The following is a 26,506-nucleotide window of genomic DNA, read 5'->3' on the forward strand; positions in this document are numbered from 1 at the left end:
TCTGAGCATGCGTGAGTTTTTGCGCGTCAGAAATGCATACACACAATCGGAAGTTTTTCCATCGGGAAAATTGAGAACATGCTATCAAATTTTTGCTGGTGGGAATTCGGCCGGCTAAATTCCGATGGAGCATACACATGGTCGCATTTTCCAATGAAAAGCTCTCATCTGTGTTTTGCTGGCCGAAATTCCGATTGTGCGTACGTGGCATAACAGGTGCATGATAAAGCACTGGCAATTGTGGTGTGCAGGTGCTACAGAATTTTTAAGTCTGCCTACGACTTTCTTTATTAATTCCACTAGATGGTCCCTGTGGCATGCTTTGGCAGGGCCTGCATAGTTTTTGTTCTTGGCTTTACATATGCTGCAAGAGCCTATAGGTGAGTTTAAGGTGGAGATCATGCTTTTAATACAATGTATGGTTAAGGGATGCAAGAATTGCACTATACAAACCGTATTAGATTATTATTCCTAAAGAATTAAAATTTTAAATTATTTTTTATTTTCTGCAGAACCCGTATTAAAATACCAACAACTGATTACCTTACTTTGCCTTTTCCAGATCTGAATGTATGGATACCCTCAGATACACATATACATTTACTCTGCAGTGCAACTGCAAAAATGGACCAGTTCCCAAAACCAAAAGTCCATCTGAACCTTCTGTACAAATTATTTATTTTAAAAATATATACTTTTAATATTATTCAAGTACATTGCACATCATAATACATGGCATAGACAAACTGTAAATCTAATGAATAGGTAGATACATATGTAGAATACAAAGGGCTATTTAAAAAAATAATAATAAAGTGTAGCGTCAAATTTCTTCTTGATTAAGGTATAAACCATCAGTCCATGACAGAAACATCAAACAAATAAAAGCATTTGTGAGAACTGCATACATTTGGTGTCATCCATTTTTTTTTTTCGCTTTCCAAAGTGCGTTTCTTGTATTCAGGCATCACAACATAAAAACAGAAACAAGGGACAAGAAATCTTACGCCATTCAAAGTACTTTTCAACAATGTCATTCTTTAATTGTGGACAATAAAAAAAAAGAATAAAAATTGAGCACTAACAAGTGTGAGGAATGTGGCAAGATGAAGCAGACTAGGCATTGTGTTGATAATTAAATACAGGTATAAGTTATTTCATATAGATATATGGCTTGCAAGTACACGTGAAGCAGTACATTGTCCATGTTTGTTTTCCATTTCCTGAGGTGTCATAAAGGGCAGGAAGTTACTGCTTATCCTCCATATAAAAACAAAAATCAAAACAAAAAAAAAAACACAAAAATAAAAAGTTCACATTCTTAGGTCTGACCCGTGGCAAGTACAATGAGGTTAAGAGAACATCATCCACTGACCCTATGGAATTGTAGGCTTGTGATTCAGACCAGCTGAATCCAGATTTTGCTGAATAGAAAAATTTTACAAAAGCCGTTCAGACAAGCATGTGTCTCTTTCTGTGCAGGGCAAGGTGGTCCGAGCGAGAAAAGCTGCGGTCACAGTCTGGGCACTGAAATGGTTTGATTCCAGTGTGTTTACGGAAATGCCGAGTCAGTTCGTCAGAGCGGGCAAACTTCCATGTGCATCCTTCCCAAGTACACTGATAAGGCTTTTCCCCTAAAAGAGAGAACAGGAAGATCATGTAAGTGCACAGAGGAGTAGAAAAAATCACAAATAGCTAACATCTGGTGCAATAAAATGGAGAAATCGATCAATGAGTAAACATTGCTCAGAAACTCTGAGGTGTTCGGGAAAAGTTTTGAAACGGCTTTATAGTGGTTATTGTTAACCTGAGACAGACATATTAGAACAGTCGATGCAAGCAATATTTTAAAAAGTTTAACCACTTTCAGACCGCACCATTTTGCTGGCTTAAGACCAGACCACTTTTTGCGATTCGGCACTGCGTCGCTTTAACTGACAATTGCGTGGTCGTGCAATGTGGCTCCCAAACAAAATTGATGTCCCTTTTTTCCCACAAATAGTGTTTTCTGTCGGTGGTATTTGATCACCCCTGCGCTTTTTACTTTTTGCGCTATACACAAAATAGAGTGACAATTTCGAAAAAAACGCATTATTTTTTTACTTTTTGTTATAATAAATATCCCCCAAAAATATATAAAAAAAACATTTTTTTCCCTCAGTTTAGGCCGATACGAATTCTTCTACATATTTTTGGTAAAAAAAAATCGCAATAAGCGATTATTGATTGGTTTGCGCAAAAGTTATAGCGTTTACAAAATAGGGAATAGTTTTATGGCATTTTTATTAATAATTTTTTTTTTTACTAGTAATGGTGGCGATCAGACATTTTTATTGTGACTGCGACATTATGGCAGACACATCGGACATTTTTGGGACCATTGTCATTATTACAGCAATCAGTGCTATACAAATGCAGTGAGTCATGTGTAAATGACACTGGCAGTGAAGGGGTTAACCAGGGGGTGGCAGTGTAGGGGTTAAGTGTTCCTAAGGGCGTGTTTAACTAATTGTGGGGGGCTGGGCTTTGTTTTAGTGAACACTGATATCTGCTCCAATCACATGGAGCAGAGATCAGCGCCACTTGTTGCTAGGCAGAATGGGGAGATGCTGTTTACAACGGCGTCTCCCCATTCAGCCGCCTCATGAGACGATCACGGGTATCCCCACAGAGATCGAGTACCTGCGACCGGACTCACGGGGGTCCCGGCCGCTGGCGGCGCGCACACAATGGCAGGGCGGCATATAAAATGGACGTACCTGTACGCCAATATGCCTGCCCGTGCCATTCTGCCGACGTACATCGTCATGCGCCGGTCGGGAACTGGTTAAGCAACAACAAATAGATCCAAAGTATAGAGCAAGTCTACAAGGCCTACAAACGCTACATTCTTGTTTGGTCATCGCTCCACCCTGTAGTTCTGTGTCAAAGCAGATCTTGGGCCCACTACCCTTGTCTTATAAAACTGCCCTTGCAATCTTCAAATATTAAGAAAACATGTACAGGCTTCTTCCTGGTTCCCTAGGCTGGCCCACAGATAACGCTACACCACCTCTTGTGCATGTGCCATATGGGATCTGGCTTAGCTTATTTACCTCAATAGAAAGCTGCGTCCGATCCAGCATTCAAAATCTGGGGCAGATTATTATTGAAAAATATCCAGCAGCAGCAGATTGCTTATGCCTCAGTTTGTTATTTGATCAACAAGCCACACTGGATCTTATATGGCACATGCAGAACAGCAGGTTAGATTTCCCTGGAAGGCACTGGTGACGTAGCCTCCCGGAGGGGCGTCTGTGGGGCCAGAGATATGTTCATATTTCAGGGAAATCAGGAAGTGGAAGTACATGTAATTAACAGAAAAAAATATAGAATTTAATTGAGAACTAAAAGCAGGGGTGCCCAACCTGTGGTCCCATACACCTATGAATGTGGCCCAATACAAAATGATAAAAATGTTGATTTTTTGGGGGGAATGTTTTGTAAAAATGTGTTTACACTTAGCGAACGCTTGCAGCCAAAAAATAAATTTGACAGGGTCTCTTTACTGGACTTTTATAAAAGTTTTATATTTTATATTCCCTTTATTAATCAAAAAATATTACAAAAAAAAATGTAAGTTTTATTACTCAGATATTGTAGTGTTTTACGTGTGGCCCAAGACAATTCCTCTTTCAATGTGGTACAGGAAGGTCAAAAGGTTGGACACCCCTGTCCTAAAGGATGATTTAATATCAGAATGCAGAGCTGCATGATCCAGGGTTTTTGGTGCGGGGGGGGGGGGGGGGGTCTGCTTTAAATAAATCCAAGGTAAGGCAGATGAGGGATGCAAGACAGAACAACAAATATAAATTTATGCAACAGTACACATTCGAGACCATGACCTAGAGTGGCCACCCCACAAATTACTGTATGCTGCTGACTTTAAGGAAGACATTCCCTGTATAATAAAAGGTTGCAGACTGCCACCCTGCTTGCCAGGGTTATCAACTGGATCCTCAATGATGCTATCCTTCCAGTTATCAGGTGAGTCGCATCCAATGATGTGGGCCTGCTGATAGGTTACCAAGGCACTGGACAATGCACCATAGGATTGGTTCAGACATTCCCATCACGTGGCGTCAGCATTTGCGTTCAGATACCTGACATTTGTGTTAATTTTGTGTATATCCATTTTACACACAGGTTATCTTCAAGGCCCTCCAAATCCCTCACTGATGGCTCATTAGGGATGCGCTGATACTGATATCGGTGCTGATACTGAGTATTTTCACGAGTACTCGTGAAAATGCTCCAGATACCGAAACTGATACTTTGCGGTGCGATTTGTGTCAGCACCATATGAATGGACACAAATTGAACTGCAAACAATCGCATGCGATTTCCCCCACTGTATTAGAAAGGGAAAAGCGTCATCTAGTGGGCCGTTTAATAAAAATGTTAGAATCCATATTAAGTACAGTTCAAATGCAAAATCTGCATAGGTGTCCCAGTCCTGCCGATGATAGAAAATCATGGCCGCTGGAGGTGCTCACAGGGCTGAAGGAGCTGTATAGGTGGTTCGCCCCCAAGTGGACATCACTTCTGCCCTATACCCATGAGGTCCCAGAACTTCTCCTCCAGGAGGACACCTATGCAGATTTTGCAATTGACCAGATATGTACTTAGTGAGTTCTAAAATTTTTAATAAACTGACAACTAGATTGTGCTTTTCCCTGTCAACACACACACACACACACACACAGGAGGAGTGGGGGAAATGAATGCGATTCAGACAGGAATCACACCGCGTTCCTGTTCAAATCGCACGCGATTCTTTGCAGTGTGATTTGCGCCCGTTCATTTTGTATTGACCCAAATCGCCTAGCAAAGTATTGGTAACTGGTATTGGGGAGTACTGGATTGAAAGGATCAGTACTCATACTCAAAAACTGGTATCGGTGCAACCCTAGTTCTCAGCTGTAAATAAAGAGTGGGCACTGACCACTTGCCCACCTAACCCCTCAGTTGTCTATTATAACACTACAAACCTGGGGAGGATCAGTAGATGGCATCATACAACCCATTACAGCTAGTCAAATCTCTGGTAAAAATCTGACATCTAGCAAAGATGGTGGTGAATGCTGACCTGTGTGTGTCCTCCGGTGTGCTTTTAAATGAGAACTTTTTGTGTAAACTTTGTTGCAGCCATCATAATCACATCTGTGTATCCTTCTCTTCCTCTGTGTCTCTGGAGACTCCACTGGTAGTGGCCTCTTTCCTGGATGTACTATAACTGATGGGTGATGTCTACACAAAAAAACAGAAAAATAAAGGATTACTATGTTATATAACAATTAAGGTATTATAGGTAATGAAGTGCAAGCATCTGATAATTAGTCATAGAAGTATGTAGGATAGGCACAGGGAGAAAATCAGATGTAAACAGCAATAAATTTAATGCACGACTGCATGACATCGGATATCTCTCTTTGAGTACAATGGAAAGGAAAAAAAGGAAGGTGGAATATATTTTTTAAAACAAAAAATGTCTTAGCTTTAGATGTGTGTTAATTATCCCTTGTGAATTTTGAATGAAAGACATACATCCTAAAAACTTCAACAAAGTTTTTAGGGCACATCTCCTATGTCTAGCTCTTCTCTGCTTGCTGCTATTTCCAGCAAATACTGGCTGTCAAAATGACAGCTGGTAATTTCCTTGTATTACATAGCAGGAGCAGCCGTCAATATGCAGCTTTATCCTACAATGATACTTGTAGACAGCTTGCATGTGTCATTCGGTAAATACAATGAACCAATACATTTTATTTATTTATACATATTATTCATATTCAAAAGGTGAGAACTTTGATCTGCATTCGACGTCACTCAAAGAAAACCCTAAAAATAAAACCCCGCTGCCAGCATGTCCAGGAGCAACAGTGTTTTGGCAGAAAAAATGCTTGACGCATGTAAACACACATTAACGCTAACCACATTTAGCACTTGAGCAGTAATTTCAAAGGCCAGAATAAATGATTATTCTAGCCAATGAATTTAACATGCAAGCTCTTGACAAGCGCTTTTTCTGCCAAAACACTTCTGCCTGGAGGAAAGGCGTTTAGGAGATCTCGGCAAACGCCCTGTGTGCATGGGGCCTACAAGTTACATTGCTATTTAGCCCTATTAACCATAATCAATCTGAATGATATCCCTCCTCCCTTTTTCTGCTGATTTTTGCTCATTTCCAATTTTTCTCACCATTTAAATCTCTCCCCCCCCCCCCCCCCCCCCCATTTTCATTAATTTTGTTTCTTACTTTTTTACAGTGCTGCATAACAAATAAATGTAGAAAACTGAAAAAAGCATCCTTTTCATTTGCTCTGCTTTGTACCAGAAACATTATTTTCATTTTATTTTAAATGCGACAAATTCTAAAATATAATATACATTTTTTTTATTTATAGTACAACTACTTCTTTAAATTAAACACTGGTCAAAAAAACAAAAACAAAATACGTATTTTTATCTATAGATTCCATAGAGTCTATAGACAAAAATCTATCTCTTAAAGAGGGATTTCACTGTAAAAAAAATTATTAAAAGCCAGCAGCTACAAAAACTGCAGCTCCTGACTTTTAATAAATGGACACTCACCTGTCCCAGGATCCAGCGATGTCGGCAGCTGAGGCTGATCGATCGCTCGGCTCTTGGCTGCTGCCACCGCCATTCTAGGTGAGGGAATCAGGAAGTGAATCATTGCGGCTTCACTTCCCAGCGCAATAGGAAAGGTCCGCGCTGTCTCTGAGACCCGCGCTGGAACAGGAAGAGGCATAGACTCCCGTGGGAGTCTATGCCTGGAAGCAGGTCTTAAACAGGTATCTGCACCCCCCTCCCCCCTGAAAGGTGTCAACTGTGACACCGGAGGGGGGGAGGGTTCACTTTAGGGTGGAACCCCGCTTTAAGCCTTGTACACACGATCAGATTATGGGACAAATTTTTGTCCGTTTTTTGTTGCATGCCAGTCTCATGTCAAAAGTGACTAGGTTACATTTATATGCAATTCCCATAAGAATTTAACTTCAGAAGTGATGTAATGTGTTGAATTATTTTGTATGTATTTTTTTTTTGTATCTGAGCATGCGTAGTCTTGCTCTTACAATTTTTTTTCGGACGAAAACTGTAGTAATTATACAAAAATCATATGTTGTGTTCACACACATTAAAGATTTTATAGCCTGCACATATCGTTTTTGTTGTCCAAAAATTCGTAATCGGCTGTCGAAAGCACCATACTAAAATCGAAAATCGGCAAATCATTTGTCGGAAAACATTTTACTTCCAATTTTCGTTGATTGATGGACACAGTTCTTCTGAATCCTATTCCATTTTTCAATTGCCGTTTTTGTTTTTATTATTTAAATGTAATATATATATATATTCTATTGAATGTCAATATATTTTTACTTTGCAATGGCTTTGAACAGCGATTGTCACAATAAAGATTTTTCTGACTGTCCTGACTATATGGGCCTGAGCCAGGCCTTCTGAAAATCAGCAGAAAGTTCTTAGTTGGAATTGACTTCCTATGCGAGGAATATTTGGCAACATCAGGTTTAGGATACAGAACAGTCCATCCACTGACCATGTGGGAGTGTATTATTTTGTAATAATTAACAAGGTCATGTTCTCATTTCCCACGCAAACAACTTGAGGATTGCAAAACCCTGTTAGATTCTAGTTTGATCTTTGTACGTTTGTTTATATGTGCTATTTCCTACAAAAGTAATCTGAAACAGCTCTCCTCCCCCCAACTTTAAAAAAAAGAAAAATCTGTTTTACACAGTGTAGCTCTGAAAATCCCTATTCATTGGAGGAAATATTTGTTATTGTCTCAGTCACTCCTTTCAGGGCAATTAAGAATTTCCTGTTGCTCACTGCCAACAGGAGGGTGCGGTCCTTTCTTTGTAAATGACGTCAATTCCTAAAAGTAGTGTTCAGCCTGGCTGCCCCACCCATGAGAAGTCTTAAAATTGGCTCCTTGCATTAAAAACATATTGCCACACCACAGGTTGAATAAAGCAATGACTACGTCTACATTCCAGAGCACCTTGTCTTGTTTTCCTCATTTTAACCCAGTTTCATCAACAGGAAGAGACTGCCTTTCATTTTCACTCACTAACATGTGCAAATAAAATACATCCTGTAAAGGCATCTTTAAAAACGTTCTCTTTAAATTTTGCGTGTTGATGAACTCGTGTTCACATTAGACAGTTTTGAATTAAGAGGTTGTTCCATAGTTTCTGAAAATGGTTCCATAATTTGTTAAACTATAATTATGATAAGTTGAAATAAACATTTTAGCAGGTATAAGTGTTAAATTAGAAAAAAAGTCATTTTTTTGTTCTCACCAATGTCAAACTATGCTACAGTATAGCTGGGGTGATTTTCTTTTAGGTCCTGTACTGGATAAACTGGAAATGGTAGGAAATCTCAACAAAATCAGGGGAACCGCCTACTAGGACAGTAATCAGCGTAACATTTATTGCACAACGGCCACTTTTACTTCTCCCACTTCCTTCTCCCCACTTTCTATTTATTTTACCCTGTGTTGTCGCTGTTTTGTATTTTTTGCAGGACTTTTTTTGATGTCCTGCCAGCACAGCGCCTCACTGGGATTGCAGCTGAGGCATTTTTCAGGCGCTTCACAGGCACTATTAGCGCTAAAGGGCCAGTGTGAAAGGGGTCTAAAAGTCTTGGGAGGGGGTGAGCATGGGCTTTTGGCTTGGTTCGCCCTCTCTCATGGGGTCTCCCTTCGGGGGAGCCCCACCAAGTACTTGGGTGGGTCTGTTTCGGCAGACCCTCCAGAGAACGGGGTCTGTCTAGTTTCGGCCAGACAGGCCACAGTGAGTACCTCAGTCCCTGTCTGCAGCCTAACGCCCCGGGGGATCAGGTTAAGGTCCTTCCTAGGGAGGATCGTGTAACACCTGTTGCATGTTTTGTGTTCACTCTTTATGTGTGTGCACTTTTTTTCTGGCATCGGGTGGAGTTTTTGGGTGTGTTTCAAACGCCACTGGCTTTAAAAAAAAAAAAAGATTAAAAGTAATGAGCATAACATTTGTCACCATTGGATGACTTATCCTCATCACTTGCTTTGGAGACAACTATAACATTTCGGAATATCACCACTCTCTGAAAATGCTCATTAGGACAAACGGAAAGCTGAATTTCCCCACGAGGGACTCAGACAGCAATAAAAACTTGACAGTGGGTCCAACTCTCCCCACTCCATCCAAGTTAAGTTCATATATTTAAAATAATAAAACAAGCTAATCAATCATATAACTAGCTCAGACAAAAGAGACAATCGTATCATTCACATAAAAAAGGACCAAATAGAGATCACTATCCTGTCCAGGTATTTTGTTGTGGATTGCAAGCCAAAATTTGGAGAAAAGTATCTCTCTTTCTCTTAATATATACATATATATATATGGTATATAGTTAGCTCTATCTCACATGAGCAACTATGATTGCACATGTAGGCTGTGAAGGTGGTGATTGGAACATCTTCTTTGCTGTTAAGTCACATTGTCATTAGTAGGTTAAAACTGAGTATCAATAGGATAAAAATCAGTTAAGCGCCTGAAGCGACAGCATTTGTAGTCATTGGGCAACTACCCTTTACCGTTATGCAGAAGCCAATCAACGTTCGGCCTACAGAAGCCTACCTATTCTCCCATTCACCCTTGTTTATCCATATTAATTTTAGCTCTCATCTAAGAATATGTACTGGAATATAATGCCTACTCCTTTAGAATCCTGAAGAACTGTGTTCCCGTGTAATCAACTGGTTATTATACAGTTCAGCACCTCCACGTGGAAGTGGTATATAAACTACATGTAGCTATTGTATTGAGAAAGAATCACTTACTCATGGAACATTCCTTTAGGGGGCGTACTATTACCAGGTGACATTTGTTCTGGGTAAACTTCTGTTATTGTTTGTTCCAGACCAGGCTCCACTTTTATATTTTTTAATAGAGGAGAGTTTTCATAAAAGTCAGAGACTGTCATAGGTACTGCAAAAGGAAAAACAAAACATTGTATTATACCAAAAAGTTCTGTTATCTGTCAAATGCTCTATGCAGAAACAGCATTTATAATATTAATATTATTAATATCAATATTATGATGTCATTATATACTATTCCAAATGAGTATTTGACATTTTCATGATAGGTAGGACAGGTAAATTGTTGGCAAACTTGTTAGGTAGATGCAGTGCAATACAAATGGTTTCTACTCTTCTCCTGAAGTCACTGCTACAAATACAGTTTTTCTTTAGTTTTAGATGGAGTGGAGGTGGATTAGAGCTCCTGTCAGGTTTTTATTGCTGTCTGTTGCAGTAAGTTATTCCCACTAAGGAGATTTGACCAATGTATTTGTCCTAATGACCATTATCACTGAAGGTGAAAGAAAATCCAAAATTTTGAGTGGACACCATAACAGGAATACAGCTGAAATCTTCCATTGGTGACCACCAGGGATTTCCGCTCATTTTCAGATGTGGCTACGGGACAGGAAGTGACAAGAAAATCTCCCCAATGGGACACAGATCGCAAAAAAAGCCTGGGCAGAGTTATAACGCTCTATATCCAAAATTCATGGAAGGGGTTATATTGTTTTATATGTAAAGAAAACATTTTGCCTACAGCTCTATTTTAAAAGAAAAATATCGGTCAACTAAGTGGTGATTTCATGATCACCAAAATAATTAAAAGGAAAAAAAAACAAAAAAAAAAAAAGAAGAGGGAAAACATAGAAAACCTGAATTATTTTCTGCAATTTATAGATAAGCCCATCTCACTACATAAGGTGGGTTTCAATTCAGCATGTTTTTAAAACCTTACAAAATGAGACACATTGTACTCAAAAGTACATACACAATACATGTTCAAAATGTATACATGTCCCACCACTGCAGATCCCTAAATCCCATTGAAAAACATGATAACATGGTCAAATCAAACAGTTCTCCTTGCCCCTAACAATTCTTGCCACATAAGTATTTATTATACAGCTTCCTATTCAACCTTATTCTTAATAAAACTGGTTACAACTGCTGCAATTAATTGAACAGATCAATGATCTAGCAAGGTTCTAACCACAAAAATGTGTTTCTTTTATACTCATGCCTCCTGCAAATGAACTAACAAATAATTGCAAATATCAGAATAAAAAAAATTCACATTCAATTCTTATCAAACGCTCATCAATCTCTTTCTCCATTATCAATTAGTGGTTGAAAGAGAGGTATAGCCAAAGCTTTTTTCGTTCTGCACTCCTGTGATTGGCTTTCAGCAGACAGCATGTCAAAGCCTGCCGTTAGCTGATGAGCCAGTCCAGGCTCTGTAAAGATCCTGGTCCAGAAGCCTGGATCATCAACCGGCTCAGCCTCTCCGTGATTTAGTGAGAGCCTGAGTCAGCCCCTCCCGCCCTCTCCACAGCCCAGCTCTCCCGTGTGCACTGGACAGCAGAGCAGAGAGCCGCTGGCTGACAGAGCGGAGGGGCTAAAGTGAGCGATCAGCTGTGTTTGAGTAGGTGAGTATAAATGTTTGTTTTTTTGGAAGGCAACACTTCTCTTTTAGACATCAATAGTATGCATGTATGTGCAATCCATCTTGTTTGGCCCAATTTCCACAGAACTGCTCCCACCTCCCATTCTCACCAACAGCGCATGTTGACCAAGACATCAAAAGACCTTTCTTCACATGTTTGTGGTCAATGGGTAAAAAGCAGCAGGAGGATACAATAGACCTCTGTTAAAAGCTACTGCTCGCTGCCTGTAGTTAAATAGCTTTCCTCATGGTATAATATCTCTTCTATATACCAAAAAAGTGATGCCTTCTCTCAGCATTTGTAAAGTGTTTATACATTCAATACTTACTGTGCTTGCTGCTTTGACTTTCCATCTCTTCCGCTAGAACTGTGGACACCATAATTTGCTGTTGAAGATGAGGCGCATACATTAATGACTGTACATGAACCGGTTGTACAACCACTGGCTGTAAAAGGGGTAGGAGTCCTGGATTCCTGTAAGTCTGTCTCGGGAAGGCAGATAATAAAGGGTTAATAGCCAATGGCATTTGATAATGTGGCACAGCAGGTGGCGATGGGGTTAATTTTTTCATTGGCGGACTGGATGAGGGCATAAATAATATTGGAGAGCTTCTCTTGGGTGACTGGTATTTGGCAGGAGACGGGGAGCTTCCAGTGGAGGGCGGTGAATTCCTTTTGTTGGTAGTGAGATCCACTGGCTCCATTTGGAAACCAGGAAATGCTTCGTTGCAAGGGTAGAGCTTACTGTGCAGCATGCCAGGGGTTGGATAAATGACGCTGTATTTATTATTTGTCTTCAGTGACTCTAAGTAGCTGGCTTGATATGACTACAGGAGAGATAAAATAAAACAAGTCAGAAACACCTTCAAACACAAAATTCAAACAGTAGAGAATGTGTACACATATAAAACGATTGTTTAAATTAGGAAATGCCGGCAGACAGACACAGCACATGCAGCTTTTCCAGACACGCCACGTACAATTGATACATGGTTGTTCTGTGGCAAACCTGGTGGAAGTTCACTCAATGATGCCAGGTGGACGTGCAGTGTTTAACATACACTCACTGTGATGCCCCTATTTGTTTCATCTTCCGTTTTACAGCTTTAGCAGGTACCTTACTACAGTTATGACAACCCCACAACTACTATAGGGACAGTAGCACAGGGCTCCAGAAATATTTGGTTGCATAACAGTTCATCTAGGCACAAATTGCATCAATAGGCAAGTTTGAATAAAAGAATGCAAATGCAGAATGCAAAATAATGGGGCTCCCTTAACGCAAAGTGTGTTCAAGCGCCACAATAGTGTGAATCTAACACTAATGGTAACAGTCAGTCATGTATTAAAGACTTCAAACTAATAGAGGCCATGAATCTTCTTCCTTATGTCATAGCTGATCAGATCTAAACCAGGAGGAGAATGCTCTGATCCCACAATGTAATAAAACCTGCCTTATTCTGCTTAGAATAAAAAAAAACTTCAACCCTTGTCCTAGTCAAACTGATATTTTCCCCACCACTCCTGCCTCTAGCTCAGCCAATGCAAAATAACGGTCAAATCTGGCTATGTGGGACTTGCTGACCTTAAAAAACAGTGCTCAGGACTAGTACCCAATCATTAGGCCCAAGCATTGTAACATGATGTAGCCAGTTTTAGGGGCTGGGTGCAATAGTGGAAGCGGCGGGGCAACACTGGAAAGGTATCAGTGGGTTGATGGAAGAGGGGTAGGGGCTCCTTTTCACTGATGATGTCACTTTAAGCTGTGTTAGCATAATATAGTGAGGGAGGTGAATGAAGACACAGCGCCATTTTGGGTATTGGAATTGGAATGCATAGTAAGCCTTCCAATACATTAACTTTTCTATATTTTCAAACATATTGCATTCATTATTCCTGTTTTTTTTTTTTTAAGAATCGTTTTTAAATATTTCCAGGTATTAACACATAGTCTGTTATATATTTAAAGCTATACATACTATACAAGTTTTATTTACTAAACACATATGTAGACATTTTCATAATTCATAATTTGTCATTTTAATTTGCATTGTTACGTTTTATAGTTCTATAACAACCTCCGCTTTTCTAGGAACCCCAAGTCCAATGCTTTCGAGAGGACAATTCAGGGTAATCTCATGATCATTGCATGCTACTCATCTTTGAGGACATATATGCAGCACGATCATAAAAAGGTTTTAGCTTCCTATAGTCCACACTATTCTAATTTAAAGCACTGGCATGGTTGGTGTAGTATTGTTATTCATCGATATGGATGTAAAGAATGAAATGATAGAGGAAACAGATGGCAGACAAAGTTAACATTCAGCGTTTGGCCAGTCAGAGACACCCTTCATAAACAAAAGAGAGAAAGTAGAAGACTATGTTCTGTATGACCAAAAAAGCCTGCCAAAACCCATGGTGTGGTTCTTGGCATGGAGCTTTATATGACTAGGTTTCATCCCGTATTAAAGCAATTACTGCATCACACTAGCTATATTGCCATGGAAATATCCACTGTAATATTAAAAGTTTCAATTTACAGTAGGGAGGTAGTCTACAAAGTAAAAAAAAAAAATCTCCTCTCCCTTTAAAGTGTTGTAATCATCACAGTTCTCTATATATTGCCGTTAAATGTGCCATTTGCCGAGTTAAAAAGAAAAATTGGCAGCAGGGAAAATATGGTGACTTCACAGTTTAAAACTGCAGAGTCTGCTTAAAAGAACTATAAAATAGAGCTGATTTGCAGGAATTTGCATTTCCATGCCAAACAGACTTGGAATCAGACTTTTGGGAGGTATTGGAACATGTTTTTTAACAACTGTGTTGACCCCACACCTCCAAAAAGGCTTTGGCAATAAGTTTGCTGTGCACATGTCACCTCTCCTTGAACTGCTGCGACATTGTATTTGATGGGACAACGCAGGAAAAAAGATATAAAAGTGCACAGGTAAATGTCTGCAACTGCTCAACAAACAGTTCCTAACGTAAATATATATAAATGGACACCAAAATAAATAAAGTGCAAAAGCTTTAAAACAAGACTGTACCTCTGTAGCTGCATGTATTGTGTAGTAATTCATCCTCAGAGAACCTCAAATATCCCAAAAGAGACTCTAAAGCTGGCCATGCACCATTTGAATTTCATCCCTTTTTTTTAGGAACCAGACAAAATTTGTTTTGTTGACCCAATCAGCCCCCCATCTTGTGATTGAAAAATCAAAAAAGAGCTGAGCATAAAACTGTTGGCTGAAGGATGCAGCTGCTGTTTGGGTAGTCTGACAGCCGTTGGAGCTGGCTTTCAGACTACAATAGCTACAGCAGGAGCTCTGCATTGTATAGCATAAATAGTAGAATCTGCTAATTTTTTTTTTTTGTTCAGTCCAGAATCACATCCTGTGATTGATAAATTAAAGATGAATAAATTTGAACTCCAGTAAATGATAAATTAAAGAACTGTCAGCTGAAAAATGACTACATCCAATCAGGTGTAGCCACTGGTCGGATATTCTGACAGTCGCTGGCAGCTGCAGGAATATAGTAGCCCAGCAGGGGGATTTGTTCATCCACACTTAGCATGGATCGAGAAATCTTTTTGATTTTTTTCATTCAGCCTATATCGCAAAAAAAAAAATGATAATCTAATTGTATAAAGCCGGCATACATGGGTTGAATTCCAAAAGAATTTTCTTGCGATAATTGTAACTAAGAATTTCTGTTCATATTTCACACCATTAATAGGCTGCTGCAACAACCGATTTTTCTGTAGCCATCGGATTTGAGTGATTGGGCATGTTGGAAATTTTTTGAAACACGAATGTGTGAGAAACACAATGCACATGAGCGCAAGGAAATTCCCAGAAAGAAAAGAATATTCCTGGCCAAAATTCTTTTCTGCAGCAAAATGAGGTGAAATTGAAGGCTTGGTTGGTCGAATTTCGAAAAATAAAGAGGTAAAACTTTACCAAAGTGTTCATTTACTTTTACAAATGAAAAGGTAAACTAACACGGAACACCCTCCCCAGCCCCTAGTCCCTGCTGTACTTATTTCCAGGGATGTCGAGATGTCAGTGCCTATGCAGCCAGGCCTGTCAGTGCCCATGCAGCCAAGTCTGTCAGTGCCCATGCAGCCAGTTTGCTCTTCTCCCTTTTCTCTTTGCAGCTCTTCTGGGTTGGACCAGAGAGATTTTGATTGGTCAGCACCTGCAAAGTTAATTGCTGTTTCCCATCCTGGAAGCGCTGCAGAGAGAGGGGGAAGAGCGGGAACTTCAAATCCCCGGACCGCCGCACCGTCTGCGTGCGCACTGACAGCTCAGCATCCCTAAGCAAGTACAGTGGGGTCGGGAGGTGGCTGGGGAGGGTGTATGGTGTTCATTCACCTTTTCAGTTTTTCTGAAAAGATGAACACTTTAAGACCAAAATTGTTCAATATTTAGATTCTCCACTCACTTCCTCCAAAAACTTTATCTTACATTTTTAATTTAAAAAGCTTTCTTTATAACAGTGCAGAAAATAATAATTTGATTGCAAGGTAACAGAATCGAAGTTTTTATATGGCTGAAATCCTTATTTATATATATATATATATATATATATATATATATATATATACATATAAATATATATATATATACATACACGCACACAGTAATTATGTTTTTTAGTCTGCCATTTAGTAAAGTGTCAAAGTGCATAAAAATTAAACTAAATACGCCCCCCCCACATGACCCCTTTCCTGTATATCAAACCTGACATTAATAAGTCAGCATAACCATCCAGAGTATCAGAGAATTCCCATTTATTTCCTCGTACTCATTAATCAGTGATTCATCTGCTGACAGATTTCCTCTGCTGTCTGATGTCAGACCGATTCCCATTTTGAGCTATGGTTTGCCTTGCCAGAGGAGTGTTTACACAAGCACACAAAATTCTGAAGTCACGAACACGGCATGCGCAGGAAGCCGAGCGCCATCATTTTCACATATACAATCATTCCTAAGATGAGGTTGGATATCTTTTCTTCTACAAAATCTGAATCAGGAAGCTGAAATCTCTTTGTGGCATATACAGTATACCAAGTGCCTGGTTTCTTGTAATATTGAAGAAGCAGCCCTTTAATTATTGCCAGGATTATTTCATAAAGCATGGGTGTTCAATCTGTAGCCCTCTAGCTGTTGAGGAACTACATGTCCTATGAGGCATTTCAAAGCTGACAGGTACAAGCATGATTTCCAAAGGTAGAGGCATGATGGGGTTTGTAGATTTGCAACAGCTGGAGGGCCAAGGGTTGAGCACCCATGCCATAAAGCATTAAAAGGAGCAATGATAATGTGCCGGAGGGCTGAATACCATACTGAGCAAAGCCAAATCTTTTCATCATCTGATTCCAGAAATGTGATTGGCTGCTATAGGTCACAGATGCAATATCTTTATTCTAAACCTGAATTTCCATCTAAAGTTTTAAACTTTTTTTTTTAAGATGTTTATTGCATTTTTTACTTTTTAATAATATTTCATTGACTCTTTAGCCATTTTTTTTTTTTTTTACTTTTCTATTTGTGCCTTACCAGTGTCATAAGTGAGGAAACATATTTAACTGGTATAACCAGACAAGAGATGGGGACATCATCCTGTGGAGACACCTGTTGTGGTGACAGTTGTCGAAGATTGGATTTCCCCTTATTTACGGGTGATTTCATCTAACTCCTCTGGTACAGGAAATAAAGTGTAATCTTCCCAATGGTGACAGAACAAAAAGGCTTAACATAGATTTTATCTACCAAAATAAAATGATTACTTAGGATGCCCTCATGCTTGTAGGCTCGGTTCACACTGGAACTGGCTGCAGATCGCACAAGAGTGCTGTGCGTCCCTGTTCCTGTTCTCCGTATGCCTGAGTTTGGCCCTGAAACTGAGCCAAAGACGCATAGTGTTTCTGTGCAGTGCGCTTCACAGCTGCAACGGAGATTTGTGAACCGGCTCCGTAGGGAGCAAGTCACATTCTCCTGCTGTGCAAATTGGATGAGGAGAAACCCGCATCCATTTTGCATAGGTGTGAACCAGGCCTTAAAGTGGAAGGAAACCCTAACTAGAACTATTCATAAACATCTTGTCCCCCTTTCTTCTCCTACCTATCCTGTCTAACCTGCATAAAAAAAAAGGATGTGTGTACCTACCTATTTTTAATCACGTCATGTGATCCTGCAGCTCCAGCTTCCCTGTGTGCAGGTGCTGCAGCAGAGGAGGAGGAGTGCTGACAATAGCTGGGCTATGGGAGCTTATGGGTGATGTCACAGCTTCCAGAATTCCAGGCTTCCAGTCATTGACGAGCGCTCTCACACAGAGCTGCAGGATCACGTGACCGCAGTGGATTGAAAAAAGGTAAGTACACAGATATTTTTTTTTATAAAGGATAGGCAGGGTAGGTACGATGAGGGGGAGGGAACATTTTTAGAAATAGTGCTAGTAAGGGTTCTCTTCAGCATGATATAACTTAGAGGGTTTGAAAAACAGGATAAAAACCTTTGCCTAAACGTCTGCTCCCCCAACAAACAGTGCCCCCCCATGGTAATGGACTGTCTCTTGATGTCCGCATATCCAGTGCATGGCTTTGGTCCCTGCATCAGAGAACCTTAGACCACCGGAATGCAGGAGGAGAAGAGGCTACAGGGACTGGTCTAGCAGTGCAGAGAAGTCTTCAGGAGCAGAGGATCAGTTAAGTAAAACTTATTTTCCTGGTTCCCTAGGCTTAAGTGAACAGTTAACCCTCTCAGTCTAGGCACAGCCCCGCTACAAAGGGGAACTTTTGGTGTTCCCAAAGATCAGCTTTAAACACATCTCTAAATTGACAGGAAACACAGTCTGACATATTTAAGGAAATGGACTGAAATTTAAGTAAAGGGGATTAGCTCTCTCAAGTGTCCGCCAAAATGACCTAATACAAGTAGAATCGGAGTGATTATATCAAGCAGTCTGTTTAGAAGAAAAGGCCAGAGAGTGTCCAGAGCGCCTTTAAGGAGGCTGGAAGAAGATGAGGTCATTGCAAGTAACTGGCTGGAGGTTTGGCAGGAGTAGAGATGTGTGCTTGGTGCCAGCTGAGAAGTCTGAACTTTTCAGACGCAGATAATCTAGCCATCATTCTCACACAGGTTCTACTTGTTGAGAGCATGTCTGGCTTAAAATGTTAATTAGCAGAGAGGAAAACACGTGATTTCCAGATCAGCCCCCAGCCTCGTCCATACACCTTCAGCTTTGAGACTCCATGGCATTTTATAGGAAAAGATCTGATATACTGTATAATTTGTGCATGTGACTGCACAGCTTAATAGTTTCCTAGAACCAGCAATATTCATCCAAGACTTCTTCTAAAATTCTGATTAGATAAAAGCAGCAGACTTTACAGGTCATCAGTGATCTGCTCCGAAAAATATTTAGCAGGAACCTGCTTCCAAGAATCGGAACGGATCGGACCTCCAATTCTCCTCTATGGAGTGATAGCTGCCGACATCCAATCTGATCCTGTCCGCTAAAAATGCACAGATAGGGATTCTTTCCCCATCTTTCTGGTGGAATGCATGGCAGTCGGGTGTAATTGGACAGGTGGTAGAAGAGAGTGGGCTGTAGCTGTGTCCGCTCTGCATCAGTGGAGTGGATGCGGACTAACCAACCGTCTGCTCAGCTGAGATCAGTGGACAGATTCCACGCTGAGCAGGCGGACTGCAACGGAGCCCACCCTGTGTGCAAGGGGCCTTAGGCAAGGTGTATATTTTGTATGTGTACAGATATGGATATATTTAGTTTATAAGCGATGCCCAGCTGTTACCTTCATCATCACAGAAGTAAGTTCTCAAACTCAGAGCTCCTGCATCAGGAAAAGAAAACGCGTGCGAGGAAGAGAAAGAGCTCACTCCAGAGATTGGGACGGTGAACAGTAATAGTTGGGTCTCGCTTAGCAACATCCTAGCAACGTCATGGGAGTTTTCAGCTCAGACTTCATGATGTGGATAAATGGCCTACACCTATAGCAAGGGCATTATTCAATTTCAGTAAAAGCTACACAGCTTGTTTTCATCTACAGACTTCCATTATCTGCATAGACAGTTTTCTAAGTGAAGGTGAACTATCCCTTTAAACTTTCAGGGCAGGTTTGAATTGGAATGGTGACTTTAAATCGTTGTGTATGTAAAAGACAGCAAGGAGCTGGCAATGTTGTTTTTGGGAACTCCCAACCATGTGCAACCATGTACCCTCTGATGACAAGATTACTAACAAAAGGGGGTGTGGAGGAACAAGCCTGAAGTACTGAGCAGATAAGCTCCGCTCTCTTCATACAGCTCAAGCTTTATTTTCAATATAGATGGCAGTGTATGTTTAAATAGTTCCACAGCTTTACTGTATCATGACAACATGTACAATCCATTGCAGTGTAATGTAACAATGCACAAATGTTTCCAAGCAACAATTGCAACCACGATGACACAAAGTAAAAGAAAAAACGATCTGGTAAACCGGACATTCACCATTAAAACTAAGTAACCAGAGACCAGTTTAAATGATTAGGTGTAACAGATGATTCTGGTGCGACCTCATAATACTCTAGTCATGTAGAGAATATGAAGGACCTGGACATGTCTCTTCAGCTTGCAAGATTTTACAAAGAGAGACAAAACTCTAATGGCATTCAACATGCCCTGCCTACGGCACGTTGGGGAACATGATTATTCCTAATGGAATGACCAGAAGCCATTAGTTAAAGCTGAAAGCTTATATTAGTCCAGCAGAAAATATGATGTATACATTTCAATACACCTTTAGAACATGATGGCATCTTCTAGAACAGTGTTGTTCAACCAGGGTTCTTTCTGAGATTGCAAGGAGATCCCTGAGAAGTGAGCAAAAGTGTGTTGATCCCCACCTATACTAGCCTCCAATGTAAAGGATTATGTCTACATTTTGCACTAATATTAGAAGACACCACAATTTTCTTGTCTTTAATAGGAGTTCCCCAAGAACCTGAAAATTTCAAGAGTTCCTTGGGAGTAAAAAGTTTGATAAAGGCTCTAGAACAACTGTAATTACATTGATAACTTATAGCAGTGATGGTGAACCTTGGCACTCCAGATGTTTTTGAACTACATTTCCCACAATGCTCTTGCACTCTGCAGTGTAGTTGGGCATCAAGGGAAATGTAGTTCCAAAACATCTGGAGTGCCAAGGTTTGCCATCACTGACTTATAGTCACCTTTTGTCCTACCAAAACGTCCCCGCTGTTTGTCACCGCTTTATCATTTAACAAACCATCTGTAGCATCTTTTACTGCTGGAGATCTACAAGTCCCAGTGACTATTAGACATATTGGAACTTGTATATCCACAGTAGCTGAAACCCCACATAACTTAAATCAGTTGTTGGATGAAAAATTCTATCGCTCTCAAGATGCCAGAACATTTTATCATCAAGCCAAAAGATGGAGATGGTCTCCAGACCACAGCTAAAGTAAAGGATCCAAACTGGATCAGAGGCTTTTAGCAGCAGAACATATAAATGTTTTCCTTCCAATGGATATATTTTTATTTCACTTCTAACATGTCAGCAGAATTAGCCTCAGAATTTCTTCAAGGATTTCTCACATGCTGCAAATACTGATCTCTATGACAACCCGATTCCTTTCACAAACACAGGGCTGGAGGATCAGCAGCCGATTTATAGAAATGATCTAATAGCATAAGCTCTTGACTTAAGATGGAATCCAAATGGCTTTCTGAAAGCATTTTCCTTCTGTACAGAAGCACAGTGACAGCATTTGGCTCCATATCCCTCACCTCATAGGCTACATTTATTAGGAATAAGGGAATTATCAGGTGACCAGAACAAGGCATTGGTTCTAGAGTAAATGCAGACTGCTGTGAACAGTCCATCGGTACCAATTTTCCTCGTCTCATTAATGCGACACTTTAAAAAGCAGCATTTTGTAATTTAATCAGTGGAATATAAAGAAATAGAAATATAGGGGCTTAAATATTTTCCATTTGTTGGGCTAAAATTTGGGCTCTCACCAAAACAGGTTAACTGTGTTCAGGCATTGGTCATGTGGTCTTCTGCACTGAAGAGGACCTTGCAGGACTGATATCAGAAGATTGCTAAAGAACATGCTAGCTCTGTCTGACCATCTGTCCGGCATTATCCCTTAGCAGAGACCATGTGACCAATGCCATTGCCATATTCCCATTTTTAACAGGAATAAGTATGCTGGGCATCATTCAATCCAGGAAACTGAGGGCATCTAGTCGTGAAAAAGGAATTACTGTTGCCAACAGTTCTGGACTGAAGGAGTGTATTGCAGGATTTTAATTTTGAAATTTAAAAATAAAATTATCCTGGAGTTGGGCTATAAAGCCAGTGGCTCAAAACCTATTTTCCTGACGCCTTCATGGCAGCACACACTGGGTTGTGACTCCGCCCCCACAACCTGACAGGATTGGATTAACTATAAATTTGAAGGGGAGACACCCTGCTGCATTCTCTTTTTTATCCTCACCTGACAGGTTGGACGGACGGAGTTTTCCTGTTACAGATGAATAAGCCTCTACCGCATTCGCCCCAGCAGGTTCAAGCCTCTCCTGTTTGGAAGTCCCTCCTGTACAGTCTCTAAAGGAGCTTCTATGGAGGGAACCCCCGCTCTGGTGGTCTCAAGGGGCTACTGGATTTCTGGCATTACCAAAGCTTTAAAGAAGCTTTTTTACCTTTGCAGTGGACTCCCCTTCTTCCTTTGCCTATTAATTCCTCTTATTTAAATAATATCCATCTTTTATTCCTATAGTAAGTGGTGGTTTATATTCCCTTTTTTTCTCTACCTTTGGGATTGCTGTCTCTTGTAGTCCCCTGTCATGGCCGCCGTTTGTTTCTCCTTCAGTGGTGTTTTCTCTATGCTGTAATTCCAGCCTAGATGGCGCCGTTCGGCCACTCTGAGCACGTGCAGTGCTAGTGTTTTTTTTTTTTTCTCCCCCTATGTTTTCAATGTGTGTTCCCTTATCCAAAATGGCGCCGGAACACTCGGGACGCTTCTGTGCATGCGCAGAGCGTCAATTAGCCGCCACAATGGCGCTATTTTCAAATACAGAGCTGTATTTCTCTGTGATTCTGCTGTGCAATCTGCAAAACTTAAGGAAGGTTGCTGCCTCTGCATGTAGATCACTCTGCAGTCTCCAGGTAAGTCCCTGTGGGACTCCTATATATATTATTATTATTGTTATTATATTGTTTCTTGCAGATAAACTTTGTTAATAAATAATATATATATTTATATTTATAAGTGAATTGTGTGTGTGTATGTGTATGTGTATGTATATATATGTGTGTGTGTGTGTGTGTGTGTGTGTGTGTGTGTGTGTATATATGTATATATATATATATATGTATATATGTACACATTATTTCTCTCTATATCTCAGACTGTCCTTCACCCCTTTTTTTCTATGGAGTCCACTGCCCACGCAGACCACCATCAGCAAGTTAGGTAAGAGGCTTTACCGGGCAAGGTAAGTATTGAAGGGGAGAAAAAAAGAGTGCCAGACGTTAAATGCTGCATTTTTTTGGCAGCCCGTCTAGATCAAGAGGCGCAAGTTCCAGCCATGGGAGAAGGTCTAGCCATACGCCTAGCAGGATGTCCCGCAGGAGCCGCTCAAGATCTCCTTCATGGCACTGAAGACACAGCCACTCACAACATAGCTACTCACGCCACAGTCGATCAAGTCGCAGGAGATCTCCTTCCTCACAATGTCAAAGCCGCCACACCCAACCTGCAGCAAACGCTTGCTGGGTATGCGGCGCTCCGGCACTACCAGATAACTAACAGATAATAAAGCCTGTCGCAGATGCAAGAATTGCTACAGACCTCATAAGAGAATCAGTGCGGGAGTCCATACTGGAAACAACAACACCAGCATTAGATAGAGCTGCTACCAGTACATCTTCAGCAGACCCCCATCTCACTCAGGCATCACAATCTTCCTCTGAAGATGAGGGTCAGGAGATGTCAGTGGGCTTTGATTTTTCCCTGGTGGAACCCTTTGCAAAGGGCGTTAAAGAAGCATTCGGCTGGCAAGATGATGTGGCGGAACCTCAGAAAATACGGAAATATTTTCCAAACCTAAAAAGAGATCCGTTATCCTTCCCATTTATAGTGGAGCTGGAGGATCTCATTAAAGACGAGTGGGAGAGGTCTGACAAAAGATCTAGTCTTACAAACAGATTAGCCAAGATGTACCCTTTAAAAGAGTCAAAAGTGAAGCCTTTAATTAATGCTCCCATCATCGATTCCTCATTAATGTGCCTCACCTGCAACGTCACACTACCAATCGAGGATGCTGTTTCCTTTCGGGATGTGCTTGACCGAAAGATGGACCTAGAATTAAAGAAGGCATATTCCATGGCTGGGGGAGCCTGTAGACCAGCAATTACCACAGCAGCAGTGGCCACAGCCATCTCAGGATGGGCATCTAATATAGAAAAAGACCTACAGGATGGCATTGAAATGGGAAAGATTATTTCCTCTCTGCAAGAAGTCAAGCTAGCAGAGGCATCAGTAGATATTATAAGATCTTCAGCCAAGGCTATGCTGGCCTCCGTAACAGCTCAAACCGTGGATGGCCGACACAGCATCAAAAATAAATTGGTGCAGAATTCCATATGATGGCGCAAATCTGTTCGGTGCCAAGTTAGACTCTGCCATATCCAAGGTAACAGGAGGGAAGTCAGGCCTGATCCCCTCCGACAGGAGACCCAAGACACAGAAGGGACCTGTTTACAGACGTAATCTTCCGGACAAATATAGAGAGTCCAGGTCCTACTCTCCTGGTAGGGAATTTAGAAGGGACTGGAAAAACACAAAACCTTCTTTTCTAAGGATACAGAAATCTAAGGCCACCCCGGCAGGGGAACAGAAGGAACTTCACCAAGATCTGGTCAGACCATATAAAGGATTTATGGACATTGTCCACAATCCGATTCGGACACAGGTGGAAATTAAAAAACAGACTCCCACCTAATCATTTCCAGGCAACCAGAGTACCATCCTCAGTACCCCAAAGGATTCTGCTAGTAAAGTACGTAGCAGAATTGAAACAAAAGGGAGCGATCCTGGAGGTCCCATCATGCCAAAAGGGAAGAGGGTTCTACTCTTCCTTGCTTCTGCTAAAAGACAGGGGATTTGCGTCCTGTATTAGACCTCAAGATGCTCAACAAGGATATCAAAGTGGAGGCTTTCAAAATGGAAGACTTTCAATCCATACTTCTAGCAATAAATCTGGGCGATTGGATGCTTTCAATAGATTTATCGGACGCTTATCTGCATATACCAATTCATCCAGCCTTTCAAAAGTTTCTCCGGTTAGCCATAAACCAACATCATTTCCAATTCCAGTGCCTCCCATTCGGCATCTCTTCGGCACCCAGGACATTTACAAAAGTATTGTTACAGTTGGTGGCTTTCCTCAGAGAAAAGGGATTACGTGTCCACCATTATCTGGACGACATCCTACTTTTAGCAAAGGATCAAGAGACGTTGATTCAACACCGAGAGATCCTCCTTACAACCCTCCAGAAGTGGGTGGATAATCAATTGGGAAAAGAGCTGTCTGCGACCCACACAAAATATGATATTTTTAGGGGCAGATCTAAACACCAAAACAAACAAGATACAGCTCCCACAAGAGAAGATCCGGCCTCTGATACAGAAAATGCAGAAGCTGCTATCAAGGAATCACTTACCAGCCAGAGCCTGTCTGAGTGTACTAGGGTCCATGTCCGCAACCATACCCATGGTGCGATGGGCACAGTGACACATGAGAACCTTACAGAACTCATTCCTCAGGCAGTGGGATGGAGTCTCAATGGGTCAGCCCATCTTCATCTCCAGATCGGTGAAGCAATCGATATGGTGGTGGACGCGCCCGAGCAATCTCAGGAAATACAAACCGATAGTCCCTCCAGACCCGGAAGTAGTCACTTCGGATGCCTGCCAGAGCGGTTGGGGGGCCCACTATCAAGACCAGGCAGCCCAGGGCCAGTGGCATATTCAGGCTCAAGGTTTGGTCTCGAACATTTTAGAGCTCAGGGAAGCCGTTTATGCCTTAAGGGCATTTGCACCATTTCTGACGGACAAGAATGTGCTCATTCGAATGGACAACCAAGTAGCAGTGTCTTATGTTCAGAAGCAAGGGGGTACCAGGAGTGCCACCTTGATGGAAGAAGTTCGGCCCATCTTGGAATGGGCTCAGATACATCTAACAAGTTTAAAAGCAGTGTATGTCCCAGCGGCACAGAACATACTACCCGACTGCCTGAGTCGAGAAACGCTATCCAACAACGAGTGGTGGTTGAACCCTCGGACTTTCTCCCTCCTTACGGAAATCTGGGGAACGCCGGAAGTAGATTTAGCAGCCACTCCGACGAATACCAAGTGCCACAGATTCCTGTCAAGAGGTTCATTCCCATCGGTGGAGGGAGTGGACTGTCTAGTTCACCCATGGAACTTCAAGTTGGGGTATATATTCCCTCCAACTCCGTTAATTGTGAGGTTCCTATCCAGGCTTAGGAGATCCTCGGTGATGGTATTTACGATTATTCCACTGTGGCCGAGGAGGCCGTGGTTCACGACTCTTACAGCTCAGCCTTCAACCTCCAGTTCCTCTCCCAATAACTCCAGATCTTCTGTCTCAAGGTCAATTTTTACATCCTGCATCAGAGAAATTGCACCTGATGGCCTGGAGATTGAAAGGGCTAGACTAAGAGCGCAAGGCTTTTCTCATGAAGTCAACCCTGATGCAAGCCAGGAAAGCCACTACCAATACCATCTATTCAAAGGTTTGGGGAAGATTCTGCTTCATGGCACAACAGAAAGGATGGA

At 41.2% G+C, this 26,506-nt stretch overlaps 1 protein-coding gene across 1 annotated transcript in view; it reads right to left on the reverse strand.

Moving 5' to 3' along the window:
* Positions 1–661: 661 nt before the first annotated feature.
* The window catches only part of KLF3 (KLF transcription factor 3), an 84,176-nt gene continuing 58,331 nt past the window's right edge, over positions 662–26,506 (reverse strand). Inside the window, exons 3-6 of the mRNA XM_077477643.1 lie at positions 11,930–12,428; positions 9,914–10,061; positions 5,129–5,289; positions 662–1,634 (exon numbers count right to left, since the gene is read on the reverse strand). Coding sequence (XP_077333769.1) covers positions 1,453–1,634; positions 5,129–5,289; positions 9,914–10,061; positions 11,930–12,428 — 990 coding nt within the window. The 3' untranslated portion in view covers positions 662–1,452. The remainder of the gene's footprint in view (positions 1,635–5,128; positions 5,290–9,913; positions 10,062–11,929; positions 12,429–26,506) is intronic.

The sequence above is a fragment of the Lithobates pipiens genome, unplaced genomic scaffold, assembly GCF_037356315.1.
Source record: "Lithobates pipiens isolate NorthernLeopardFrog02 unplaced genomic scaffold, aLitPip1_a1.2 Scaffold_13, whole genome shotgun sequence".
Classification (NCBI taxonomy): Eukaryota; Metazoa; Chordata; class Amphibia; order Anura; family Ranidae; genus Lithobates; species Lithobates pipiens.